This window comes from Schistocerca piceifrons, chromosome 5, assembly GCF_021461385.2.
Source record: "Schistocerca piceifrons isolate TAMUIC-IGC-003096 chromosome 5, iqSchPice1.1, whole genome shotgun sequence".
Taxonomy (NCBI): Eukaryota; Metazoa; Arthropoda; class Insecta; order Orthoptera; family Acrididae; genus Schistocerca; species Schistocerca piceifrons.
Window position 1 is genome coordinate 160,126,660 of NC_060142.1, and position 14,543 is coordinate 160,141,202.

At 42.5% G+C, this 14,543-nt stretch overlaps 1 protein-coding gene across 1 annotated transcript in view; it reads left to right on the forward strand.

Annotated features, from left to right (window-relative positions):
* LOC124798304 (cytochrome P450 6k1-like) overlaps window positions 1–14,543 on the forward strand; it is a 99,293-nt gene that overhangs the window by 18,058 nt on the left and 66,692 nt on the right. The window contains exon 2 of the mRNA XM_047261640.1: window positions 9,332–9,561. Within this exon, the coding sequence (XP_047117596.1) occupies window positions 9,342–9,561 (220 nt within the window). The 5' untranslated portion in view covers window positions 9,332–9,341. The remainder of the gene's footprint in view (window positions 1–9,331; window positions 9,562–14,543) is intronic.

The following is a 14,543-nucleotide window of genomic DNA, read 5'->3' on the forward strand; positions in this document are numbered from 1 at the left end:
ATTCAGAAGGTCCTTGGTGGGAAACTTTAATTAAATGCGCTGCAACAATCAACAAACAAGTAAGTTATGAATAACATTAATGTCACAACTAAAGAATGAGTGATGACCTGGCTTGAAATGACGCAGCTGTAAACAGTTTCGACTTAAAGCCATTGTTAACTGATTATAAACGTCTCTATTCCTCACGAGCATCAGTTTTGATAATGTATGGTCACAGTATCACTAAAGCAAAACTGTTCAATTGTTATCCTCAATGTCTTCAAAGTTACTTTAGTTAAACTACGGCATTGGCCACTATTTAACAAAGTAATAGGAAACTAGTGTACTCAGCATAAACTATTATGTCAACACTCTTTGTTATGAGAAAACTACGTAAAGTTGTAGCATCCGAAACAGCCCTTTACAGCACAGAATGCAATTTTAATTTCAAGTCTTACTGGAGCAGAATTGTTGGGAAGTATATCGAAAACTGACTTGAACCTACGCAATACACTTCATTAAAATTTATCGACGGCTTTAGTATTGACACCCCGCAGCTATGAAACGTCAATTGACTGTCGACAGTATGACTGCAGAGATGTGAGTGCTGCAGCTTCCTACCTGATACGTCTGCTGTAGGATCTCTGATGCCGACGCTCCTTTGTCTTGTTGACAGCTGCTCTGTCAAAATACATCTAATAGACTTTTCCTGTTTCTGTAAACGAAATTTTCAGAAGCAATAGCGAACGGCTGGTCGAAAATCGACCCTGACGTGGAGCTCACTGTTTATTTGCACATGACCATAATTGAACTCTTCAGAAACCCGACCCTGACATAGATTCCGATATAATTGTGAATATACCCAACCAGACAATACACAGTTTATTGCGCTAATGACAACAGACCGTTTTATCGGTCGTATTCAACTCCATTTACAGTAGCCCCTCGACATTGCACACCATAGCTTCTCAACTGTCTCTCTCTAATATTATTCAGTAATATTAATTTTATTAATGCACCAAAGCATCTACAATTAGAACGAAATAACATACATAAATATAAATAACATTACATGATAAATAACAAATCGATTTTACATAATACATTACATTACGTTTGTACACACAAATCCATTATAATCCAAGATAAGCAACGTTAAAAGACAAGAAAAAAAATCAGGAAATATACATACATACCTTTCTAATCTCTTGTAGAACTCTAAACGTAGTAGCAGATATGCTATGTAGTAACATAAGTCAAATGAGCCTGTTACTCATTGTTTTCTGGTGTGCATTCTTCTTTTCCTTGCTAAAGCACAAAGTACTAAGTTTGCAAATTATAAAGGCGGGTATTCAAGAAAGCTCATCAGATATGTTTCCTCACACAAATGAATACTGATTCTCCACTTCTGGGTTCATCTGCTTTCTGCCCGATTGTGTACCGTATTTCTATAATCACAATGTCGGCCATTAACTAAATAGCCACCGCCTTTGGACTTATCGTCCGCGACCGTCTGTGACTTTTCACCGGGTCGTCCACGATCACGTTGGCATCGATCTGACCGCCACATACACAAGTTAGATTCGTCACCGAACACCACACAGCGCCACTGTCTTAGCTGACTCTGTATTTACTCTTTTCAAGTTTCTGTAGTTTGTAGTATGATAGCGGTAACGACACGTGGCAATTCGAGATCTATCTGTTCCCGACGGTTCGTGATGAAACTCTGCCCGTTAACCTCTGCACGGATTTTAACTGTTGTCATTCGCCTATTTGTCAGAGCCAGGCGAACAATCCTACATTCTTCTCGTGGTGTAGTCTTTCTTGAAAACCCGTGCCTGCACTTCCTGCCCCGCTTTCGTCCTGAAACCGTGACGTCATCACACCACATTCTGTAGTTATTGCACTACAACCAACTGTCCGTGCGATCTGTCGGTATTGATATTCGCATGCCCCTCATTCCAGGAACTTGACGTTTCTGGAAGTCAGAAAGATCGCGATAAGCTTAAGTGCACGTTCTCTGTACAAGCTGCCTTGCGATCTCCACCTAAAAAGCCTACTAGCTTTAGACACACCTTAAAGCCATCGAAATAAACGTAAGGAAAATCTCAGTCACTTTGTAAGACAAACGTACTCAGTAATGCACAATGCTGTCTAGCTTGTTACATCCCTCGTCAGCTATATTTGAGAACAAAGAGGCGAACTTTGTGTTTATATGACTTGGTGCACGTCTTGTAGGGACGGTTCCAGAAGTTAATGATTTAATTTGAGAATAGTTCATACTACACTATGTTGAGGCATGGATTAGTATCTATGTGATATTCCAACGCTCATCTTTTCTAACGTGTGCTATTTAATCATCGTCAACTTTCACCATGTATCAGATGTTTGAGAATAATCCCATGTAGCGTAGGATCTAGGTGGGTTGGGGTTATGGCTGGAGGGTGGGCAGACGTTGCGCACAATTTAACAATTAATTTTGTTGTGACGTTGCTAGGTGTCCAGTAGGACGTCACCTCAGTACGACTGAGGAAAAAAACTACACAAATAAATGATCCAAGTTAATAACTGTATTTATTAGAACACTCAGAAAGGAAGTAGAACTCTGGTATGACTGAACACAAAAAGCACTTCCTGGAACAGGTAACTTCCAATAACTAAGCCAGTAACTTTATATGCAGTACAAATCTGCTAGTTCCTCTTACAAAAGTTGTAAGTAGTCTGTTTAGGTTTTTATGTTGGTAACGCCACATAGTGCTGTGTATGAAAATCGCTGACTGCGCTGTGTGAAGGCTGTGGCTGGTTGGACTCATTGTTGGAATATTCGCTATTGTAGTGTTGGGCAGTTGGATGTGAACAGCTCGTAGCGTTGCGCGGTTGGAGGTGAGCCGCCAGCAGTGGTGGATGTGGAGAGAGAGATGCCAGAGTTTTGGGAGGTTACTATAAGCGGACGATCTGGACGTGTGTCCGCCAGAAAAAGGAAGTTTGTAAAGATGGATGTCATAAATTGATATATATATATTTGAACGTTATTATGGTAAATACATTGTTTCCAGAATGAGATTTTCACTCTGCAGCGTAGTGTGCGCTGATATGAAACTTTCTGGCAGATTAAAACTGTGCGCCGGACCGAAACTCGAACTCGGGACCTTTGCCTTTCGCGGGTAAGCGCTCTACCAACTGAGCTACCCAAGCACGACTCAGGCCCCGTCCTCACAGCTTTACTTCTGGCAGTACCTCGTCTCCTACCTTCCAAACTTTACAGCTCTCCTGCGAACCTTGCAGAACTAGCACTCCTGAAATAGAGTATATGCGGAGACATGGCTTAGCCACAGCTTGGGTAGCTCAGTTGGTAGAGCGCTTGTCCGCGAAAGGCAAAGGTCCCGAGTTAAAGTCTCGGTCCGGCACACAGTTTTAATCTGCCAGGAAGTCAAATACATTGTTTGTTCTCTATCAAAATCTTTCATTTGCTAACCATGCCTACCAGTAGTTAGTGCCTTCAGTAGTTAGAATCTTTTATTTAGGTGGCAGTATTGGCGCTCGCTGTATTGCGGTAGTTCGAGTAACGAAGATCTTTGTTAGGTAAGTGATTCATGAAAGGTATAGGTTATTGTAAGTCAGGGCCATTCTTTTGTAGGGATTATTGAAAGTCAGACTGCGTTGCGCTAAAATATTGTGTGTCAGTTTAGTGATGATCAGAATAAGTAAAGAGAGAACTGTCTGAGTACGTTCAGTTTTGCTCAGCTGTTTGAAACTCAAATAACGCAGAAGTTTATCAGCACAGTCATTCTTAATTTTTCTAAGGGGGCGTTTCAAAGTCCATATCTGCGAAGTTATATTCCAAGATGACTCGCTGGAGGTCTACCGCAGTGGTATTGGTACTGCTCTCCAGTGACTGCCACAGACAGCAGCTCGCTGCCTTCTTACCGTAGACTCCAACCGTGGACTTGTCCACCGTGAATTCGCTGTGCGCTCGCTGTGGACTGAGTGTAGACTCACTGTACAGGCCACGTGGCATGCAGACCCACACAGCCCATTCAGTCCACACGCTTGGCTGCTGCTAGCTGGGAGGATAAGTTTCTTGCTTATTGAACCTCCGCATAACATGATGTATCTGATGGGTCAATGGCGTCTACAGAAGGTGCGGCAATGTAGTTCTGTCGACTGTGGTGCCGTCTAGGGGCGGCCGTTGCTAAAAGCCTTTCCAAAGGACTGCACCTGCAGTTTATGCAACTGGTGACACTGTGCTGTACAGAGGGGTGTCATATGGCAGACACCAGAGGATGTAACAATTTTATTCAACATCAAAAATTTCAGTTAACTGAACAGAAACCAATCACATTAATGTGGCCACCGCCAATGTTCGACGCTAACATGTAATGACCACTCACAGTCGGCATGTGGCAGCACAAGCGTGGACAGTACATATGCGTGTCGGGGATATGGGCGGGGGAGGGGGGGGGGGGACTCGGAAGACAGTGCAGTTGTTGTCCTAATGCAGAAACGGAGAGATGTATCTCAAGTCTAAAAGGGCATGATTGTTAACTTTTGGACCAAATGTTAGCATTTCCGAAATTGCTAAGTTTGTAAACTGCTCGCGTTATGCCTTGGTAAAAGTACATCGTGCAAGGCGAAATGGCACCATCCAAAACCACACCGAGGCAACTGTGGTGCGGGACAGGCCATAAGGCCATAGATGACAGGTGTGAATGACGGTTGCAGAGATGTGTACGGGCGAACAGACATGCAGCTGTTGATCAACTGACTGCCGAGATGAAACAAGAGGCTAACAGTACTGTCCCCTCGAGGATCGTTCCGCAGGCGCCTAGTTCCTGCACCCACTCTGACTGCTCTTCGTCGACGACGAAGGCTAAGATTTGCACGCCGATGCCGCAACTGCAAGTCCACTAAGTGTGCCACAGTTGGCCTCTTCAGATGAATCATTTTTTATGCCCCATCAGTGTGAAACGTCTGAAAGCAAACATTCTGTAAAAATCGTCAGAAGGACCCACGCCGAAGATGGGGCCTTATTTTTTGGGTAATGTTTTCGGGGTATACCCTGGGTATCCCGTTATTGTGGAAGGCACAATGGATCAACACAAGTATGCATCTATCTTTACCGACCATGTCCACCTCTATATCCAGTTTGTTTTTCTTCGGCACAATGGCATCTACCAGCAGGACAATGTAACGCTTCACACAGCTCGCAGTGTAGGTATGTGATTCGGAGAACACCAAGATGAGTTTACCGTGCCACCAGGCCACCAAACTCCTCGGATTTAAACCTCCTCTATAGGGCTGTTCACACCATGGATCCTCAACCGAGAAACCTAGGACAGCTGGCCACGGTACTGGAGTAGTCATAACTCCACATCCCTCTCGGTTGCATCCAGAATCACATTGACTCTCTTCCTAGACGTCTCGCAGGGCCCGCGCTGCGAAAGGCGGTTATTCAGGCTTTAGACAGGTGGTCACATTAATGTGGCTGGACAGTGTATGTCTGCTCTGAATCACAAAACACAATGCTGCGCGCCCCGTGTGCCATAAATACAACAAGCCATCACTCAGCCCTCGCCGGTCGGTGTGGCCGAGCGGTTCTAGGCGCTTCAGTCCGGGACCACGCGACAGCTACGGTCGCAGGTTCGAATCCTGCCTCGGGCATGTGTGTGTGTGCTGTCCTTAGGTTAGTCAGGTTTAAGTAGTTCTAAGTTCTAGGGGACTGAAGACCTCAGATGTTAAGTCCCATAGTGCTCAGAGCCATTTTGTACTCAGCCCTCTCAAACTTCCGTTCAGGAAGTTGTTTTACAAATGGGTACTCCCTACGCGGGTTCTCACATAACACGGTTCAGTGCTACAGTCACAAAGCCACCGGGCTACTATCGTCAATATTGCGGAAGCACAATACGTAGCGTTTCTTATGACCAGCAGGAGCCGTTCTCTCGTTTCACCTGGAATTGCTGTGTGTCGTATGTGCACCAGATAGCGCCAACGCAAATGCTGACAACTTCTTTAAAAAATATAAGCAATTCCATCCATCATCACTGACCGTGTGAACCCAGATGTGTAAAACATCCGCGATGAAATGGGATCATTGGTTAGATGAAAACAGTCACCGTATTTGATAGCACGTATCCTCATTAATGCTCTGAATTCAAGATTCTGAAAATAAAGGAGCTACCTCTGCGAAAAGACGAAAAGAATGACGCTCATGAGGTAAAACACCGTCGACATCCAGAAGATTGGATGAACTGTATAAGGCATAGTTGTACTGGCGGTTGGCTGAGATCCCCTTGTCTTCTTCCAGCCTACGAATCCTTCCAGCCTACGAATCCACTTACTCAGCAAATATTATGAAAGGCGTCTACAGTTCAGTCGATGTATAGCTTGTTATTTTTTTATGAAAATAAAAATTGTTCTCTTGCAGTGGTACCTATAACACCATAACCGTAAAGGTTTTTCTTTCTCTGTGCACAATGGTTCCTTCACACATAGTGTGTAAGTAAGAGTCCCTGCTGCGTGTGGGTGACCGTAATTGGTGTGTGTGTATTGCGTCGTCATATTTGTATTAAATGATGTTGAGAGAAGGGAAAGAATGAAACCCAACACCGGAACATAGCCTACCCCTTTCGAATATCACCAAGAGACCGCCAAGCTTAAAGACCCCGCCCGACGGAAAGACCACATCAACAGTGTCACATGCTCTAGTTCCATAGAACACAGCAGAGAGATTGGAATGTAATCTAGAACACTGGGCCAAGCTTAAACAGCCCATCCTACACGAGGATCACATCGGTCGTGTCACATGCTCTAGTTCCACAGGACACAGTACAGAGTTCGGAATGTAATCCAGATTACTCAGCCAAATGTGTTTTATTCCAGTCTTTGATCACAATATCAGTTCTTCCGACGTTGACCGGTTTCAGTTCGTGATGACCATCCTCAGGTCTACAGTATACAAATATACACACCTAGTGACCAGTGTGTCTTTCAACACAATACAGCAACACGTATTACAATATACTATCATACATCAGGGAAATGTACAGATAAAATACAGTAAAACGTACCTTTTCTACACCATGTCCTAAAGTGGTAAGGCCACAATGGCATCGTCAAAATATATAAATACAGCCAGCACAGCGCTGTTTTTTGCGTAAATGATGACTACATCTAAGCCCACAGTAGCTCCGTCTATGTAAGATGTGGTAAACAGATTTCTGGTAGCTACGGTACTTCAGTAGCCAGTAGCAGTAATGACTGTGTGGACGATGTGGCCTATTCTACACCTTATTTTAGATCTATGTGACGATGCTGTGCTGACTATATTTATATGTTTGACGATGCCATTATGGCCTTACTAGTTTAGGACATGGTGTAGAAAAGGTACGTTTTACTGTATTTTATCTGTACATTTCCCTGGTTGTATGATAGTATATTGTGATACGTGTTGCTGTATTGTGTTGAAAGAACACGTCTGACTAGGTGTATATATTTGTATATTGTAGATCTGAGGATGGTCATCACGGACTGAAACCGGTCATCGTCAAAAGAATTTATATTGTGATCGAAGACTGGAATAAAAAACATTGGACAGTGTTGGATCACTGTTCGTACACGCGACTATATCACAGCTGGTGACACTCGGCCAAGCTTAAAGACCCCGTCCGATGGGAGGACCACTTCAATCGTGTGACATGCTCTAGTTCCACAGGACACAGTACAGAAATTGGAACGTAATCCAGAACACTGAGCCGAACTTAAAGACCCTGTCTGATGGCAGGACCACATCAATCGTGTCACATGCTGTAGTTCCATGGAATACAGTAAAGAGATTGGAATTTGATCCACAACACTGGCTCAAAGTATGGTGACCGTAAATTCTTTTTGCCAAACAGTGACGGTGAAAATTTCTTCCGCCACCAGGATTAAAACTGCTCAAGGGTGCGTTAGTGACCTCTGCTACAGAGTCGTATTTTCTTTACTCACTTGTTTTGGCACACGCATGTTGACGGTTGTCACCTACTGTAACATTAAGATGCAACACCTCCAGTCACCGGAAGATGTTACAGTACATCACCCCACTGTATACGATACATTGGCACTGCCAACACTATCCCACAACCGTCCGATGAGGTGTGCCTCAACAGGTAAAAGAACATTGTGATATTAAGGAAGACGACATTTTTATAAGTTTCGGCTAAGGAAGCGATTCTAGAATCTCAACAGCAGATTTCCTGAAAAGACTCAGAGCTTTAGCCATGGAAGTGTGTAACAAAGAATGGCAGTAGTTCTCCAGAAGTAGGGAACCAACCTGCACCAAAACATGACTCATTTTACCAGTATTCCACTGGTATGACAAAAGCGTAATGTTCAGTGAGGTTCGGTACCACTATTCTAGGAATTACCCTCACTGCCGTCAGTCACGGATGCTACTAGAACCAACCATACTGCACTGACCTTACAACATCCCGTTCTGTGCATGTAGTGAAGAGGACACCATGTTTCTTTCGATTGCATAAACTGGCATGACTGCACAGGTCTGCTAAAACTGAATTGTCCCCTGCCGCTGTTGTCATCAGAGAAGATCTGGAACCTACACAGACTCTTGTACTTAAGGCAATTTGGGTCCGAATGTAATAATAAAACGTATACAGTGTTGAGTGCAATAGTTAACAAGCTGTAAACTGTTTATTTGACTGCATTAAATTGCTAGTTATAAAAAAGATATGCCAATAGCAGTTTGAGAAACAGTGTGAAGAAGCCTGCTCTCGAAAACCTCGGTGAACCGTTTACATAAGCAAAATTTCTCATGTTCTCACACACTGTGAAAGTAAATACAGCACTGGTTTCTTTCTGTACATCAAAAAATTGAAAATCAGCATCGAAAGATTAGTGCTGTATGTTGAAGCACAAAGTAATCGTCTGAAGCCTGAAGAGCTGAGTTGTAAAGTGAATTTCTGTTACATTCTCAGCCAAAACCTTTAACAGTATCCCTCATCTGAACTGAAGTCTGATAAGCAGAAAATAGCACATAGGACGAGGTTTCAGATTCGAGCGTCTTGTATTTCAGTGAGATAAGTGTCTTATCGGTGTGTGGACTCCTGTCACTTTCTGAATCTTCATTTACACTCGGGCAACTAATTGCTCTCACTGGAGTGCTACTACTACGTCTGGTCGTTTTCAAAGATTTATCGTTAGCTCTCAAAGAACGCCAGTCAGAAAGGATCGACAAGAACTGAGAGAAGCAGACGACGAGAAAGAGATTTATGTGTTCATATGTTACACAAGCACTTGATAAATGTTTGCCAATAATTCGCAGGGCTGACAACAGAGTCCTTTTCTCATGTTTCAGACTCAGCAACATGGGCTTGTATGCGGAGTCGTGGCTCACGGAGCTGTTGGTAGCCCTGTCACTGGTGACAGTGGCGGTGTACATGTGGTTCTCCCAGTCGTACAAGTACTGGCAGAAGAAAGGAGTGCCCTATTTGGAGCCACAGTTTCCGTTTGGCAATATCTACAAGAGTTTTGTGGGCAAGCAGTCCATGCCCATGGACGTCACTGACGCATACCGGCAGCTCAAAGGTAAGACAACTCACACAGACATTACATAACAGGAAAGTCCGAGGTGTCTGGTGCAACAAGTCAGTTGTTCTAAATGTACAACAGCTTTTTCTGTAAAATAACATTTGTCTCCAAGAACGCTATTGTTCATTTTTTGTGAAACATCTACTAATCATAACCCTAGCAATAAAAACGCATTTTCAACAACATGTACCAAAAAAATTTAAAAAAACGAAATTTGTTAACTGCTGTTGACTTGTATTAACAATATACTGTATAAAGAGGTCCTGATGTGTAAGAATGGTCCAGAACCCGAAAATATCTTTTAGCACACCGTTATCAGTTCCAATACACTTTCAGTAACGTACTACCAAAAAGGGGCTGGGGTTACTTTATGACCGCCTAAACATATTTTTTAATGTAGATATCGTTAATTTTTGTTGACTTTTACCCACAACATACATGTTGATGTGTAAACAGGGCCCACAATCTGAAAGTACTGAATGTGATATTCATTGTGAAAAAGACACATCTGGTACTAAAACTTAAATTTTTCGTTAAGTTCAAATGAAAAATTTAAAATATCCACGGAATCTGGTAGAAGACGTCATTGGAAACGATAAATATTTTCTTTCTAAACTAAAAAATATAATGTACCTGACTAGATTACCATATTTTCTAATGTAGGGTATATAGTACCTCCACTCCCACCCCGCACTCCTCGATATTGCTTTAATACTCTGTCATTTGAGTGTCAAGTTTGTTTACGTCACCCAGAATTGTTTCAGGGGCTATAATTTCAACACATCTTACTAGAAGTGGGTTGACTATCTGATGCTTGCATTTACAGTTTTTCCCAGTTGTTTCGTAGAGGACGATTGGAATTTCTCGCTGTGAGTCGAACTTGTACTTTCCCAATCTCTTATCCTTACTCTTGCTGGAAAAAATTCTAATCGGAAGTCTCTGTGAATTCGAGGACATAAATGTTCCTCTGCCAATGAACATAACTTTGACTCCGTTAAGGACGACTGGAGAGGAAGAGAACTGCGCTTGACTTACGTCGCCTTACAATAGAACATATGCGTTACGAAACCGCAGGCAGATCTCTGAAGGTGATCCCATGCAACCATGCGACTGTCAAAATGTTTTGATGAATCGTTATATGAACAGAGCAAAGAAGCTGCCACATATTATGATACCGATCAATTTATACAACCCCCACCCCCACCGCCCTGAACCATAGTCGTTGCCGATGGTGGGGAGGCTTGCGTGCCTCAGTGATACAGATAGCCGTACCGAAGATGCAACCACAACGGAGGGTATCTGTTGAGAGGCCAGATAAACGTGTGGTTCCTGAAGAGGTGCAGCAGCCTTTTCAGTAGTTGCAGGGGTAACAGTCAGGACGATTGACTAATCTGGCCTTGTAACATTAACCAAAAGGGCCTTGCTGTGCTGGTACTGCGAACGGCTGAAAGCAAGGGGAAACTACAGCCGTAATTATTCCCGAGGGCATGCAGATTTACCGTACCGTTAGGTGATGAAAGCGTCCTCTTGGGTAAAATATTGCAGAGGTAAAATAGTCCCCCATTCGGATCTCTGGGCGGGGCTAATCAGGAGGACTTCGTTATCAGGAGAAACAAACCTGGTGACTGGCGTTCTACCGATCGGAGCATGGAAGGTCAGATCCTCTAATTGGGCAGGTACGAGTAGGTTAGAAAATTTAAAAAGGGAAATGGACAGGTTAAAATTAGATATAGTGGGAATTAGTGAAGTTTGGTAGCAGGAGGAACAAGACTTCTGGTCAGGTGAATACAGGGTTATAAATACAAAATCAAATAGGGGTAACGCAGGAGTAGGTTTAATAATTAATACAAAAATAGGAGCACGGGTAAACTACTACGAACAGCATAGTGAACGCCTTATTGTAGCCAAGATAGACACGAAGCGCACGCCTGCCACAGTAGTACAAGTTTATATGCCCACTAGCTCTGCAGATGACGAAGAGATTGAGGAAATGCATGATGAGATAAAAGAGATTATTCAGATAGCGAAGGGAGGCGAAAATTTAGTAGTCATGGGGGACTAGAATTCGATAGCAGGAAAAGGAAGAGAAGGAAAAGTAGCAGGTGAATATGGAATGGGGGTAAGAAATCAAAGAGGAAGCCGCCTCGTAGAATTCTGCACGGAGCATAACTTACTCATAGCTAACACTTGGTTTAAGAATCATGAAAGAAGGCTGTATACGTGGAAGAGGCCTGGAGACACTGGAAGGTTTCAGATTGATTATATAATGGTAAGACAGAGATTTACGAAGCAGATTTTAAATTGTAAAACATTTCCAGGGGCAGATGTGGACTCTGACCACAAATTATTGGTTATGAATTGCCGATTAAAACTGAAGAAATTGCAGAAAGGTGGGAATGTAAGGAGATGGGACCTAGATGAACTGAAAGAACCAGAGGTTGTAGAGGGTTTCAGAAACAGCATTAGGGAACGATTGACAAGAACGGGGGAAAAATACAGTAGAAGAAGAGTGGGTGGCTTTGAGAGATGAAATATTGGAGGCAGCAAAGGATCAAGCAGGGAAAAAGACGACGGATAGCAGAAGTCCTTGGGTAACAGAAGATATATTGAATTTAATTGATGAAAGGAGAAAATATAAAAATGCAGTAAACGAAGCAGGCAAAAAGGAATACAGACGTCTCAAAAATGAGATCGATAGGAAGTGCAAAATGGCTAAGCAGGAATGGCTAGAGGACAAATATAAGGATGTAGACGCATATATCACTAGGGGTAAGATAGATACTGCCTACAGGAAAATTAAAGAGACCTTTGGAGAAAAGAGAATGACGTGTATGAATATCAAGAAAGATGGAAAACCAGTTCTAAGCAAAGCAGGGAAAGCAGAAAGGTGGAAGGAGTATATAGAAGGTCTATACAAGGGAGATGTGCTGGAGGGCAATATTATGGAAATGGAAGAGGACGGAGATGAAATGGGAGGTATGATACTGCGTGAAGAATTTGACACAGCACTGAAAGACCTAAGTCGAAACAAGGCCCCGGGAGTAGACAACATTCCATTATAACTACTGAGAACCTTGGGAGAGCCAGCCCTGACAAAACTCTACCATCTGGTGAGCAAGATGTATGAGACAGGCGAAATACCCTCAGACTTCAAGAAGAATGTAATAATTACAATTCCAAAGAAAACAGGTTTTGACAGGTGTGAAAATTACTGAACTATCAGTTGAATAAGTCACGGCTGCAAATAGTAACACGAATTCTTAACAGACGAATGGAAAAACTGGTAGAAGCCGACCTCGGGGAAGATCAGTTTGGATTCAGTAGAAATGTTGGAACACGTGAGGCAATACTGCCCCTACGACTTATCTTAGAATATAATTTAAGGTAAGGCAAACCTACGTTTCTAGCATTTGTGGACTTAGAGAAAGCTTTTGACAATGTTGACTGGAATACTCTCTCTCAAATTCTGAAGGTTTCAGGGGTCGAATACAGGGAGCGAAAGGCTATTTACAATTTGTACAGAAACCAGATGGCAGTTAAGAGTCGAGGGGCACGAAAAGGATCCAATGTTACGGAAGGGAGTGAGACGGGGTTGTAGCCATGTTATTCATTCCGTATATTGAGTAAGCAGTATAGGAAACAAAAGAAAAATTTAGTGTAGGTATTAAAATCCATGGAGAAGAAATAAAAACTTTGAAGTTTGCTGATGACATTGTAATTCTGTCAGAGACAGCAAAGGACCTGAAGAGCAGGAAGAGCAGTTGAACGGAATGAACGGTGTCTTGAAAGGAGGTTATAAGATGAACATCAATCAAAACAAAACGAAGGTAATGGAATGTAGTCGAATAAAGTCAGGTGATGCTGAGGGAATTAGATTAGGAAATGAGACACTTAAAGTGGTAGATGAGTTTTGCTATTTGGGTAAGGAAATAGCTGATGATGGTCTAAGTAGAGAGGATATAAAAAGTAGACTGGCTGTGGCAAGGAAATCGTTTCTGAGGAAGAGAAATTTGTTAACGTCGAGTATAGATTTAAGTGTCAGGAAGTCTTTTCTGAAAGCATTTGTATGGAGTGTAGCCGTATATGGAAGTGAAACAAGGAAGATAACTAGTTTAGACAAGAACAGAATAGAAGGTTTCGAAATGTGGTGCTACAGAAGAGTGCTGAAGATTAGATGGATAGATCATGCAACGAATGATGAAGTACTGAATAGAATTGGGGAGAGGAGAAATTTATGGCACAACTTGATTAGAAGAAGGGATCTGGTCGTAGGACACGTTCTGAGGCATCAAGGGATCACCAATTTAGTGTTGGAGGTCAGCGTGGAGGGTAAAAATCGTAGAGGGAGGCCAATAGATGAATACACTAAGTATATTTAGAGGGATGTAGGTTGCAGTAGGTACTGGGAGATGAAGAAGCTTGCACAGGATACAGTACCATGGAGAGCTGCATCAAATCAGTCTCTGGACTGAAGACCATAACAACAACAACAAATTTATAGAAATGGAGACTATGTAATTGTTCTCCAAAATGTGATAACAACGTAAGATAACAGACAACAAGAATATAGATGATAAAGTGAAGAAATAGTCTTTGCAGTTTGCAGACTTTTCATTTGACTCTCAGGAACTCTTGTATACAAAATACGTTTTTTAATGACAATGGCAACCAAGAATTATTTAGGATAGCTACGATGGCGTGATGATTTAATACACTATTAATACCAACAATGTTTCCACGTACACTGCTGAGTTTCTTTTGATGGCGTTATGATTGAGTTTAAGAATGTTAATTAACCCAACTATACTCCTGGAAATTGAAATAAGAACACCGTGAATCCATGTCCCAGGAAGGGGAAACTTTATTGACACATTCCTGGGGTCAGATACATCACATGATCACACTGACAGAACCACAGGCACATAGACACAGGCAACAGAGCATGCACAATGTCGGCACTAGTACAGTGTATATCCACC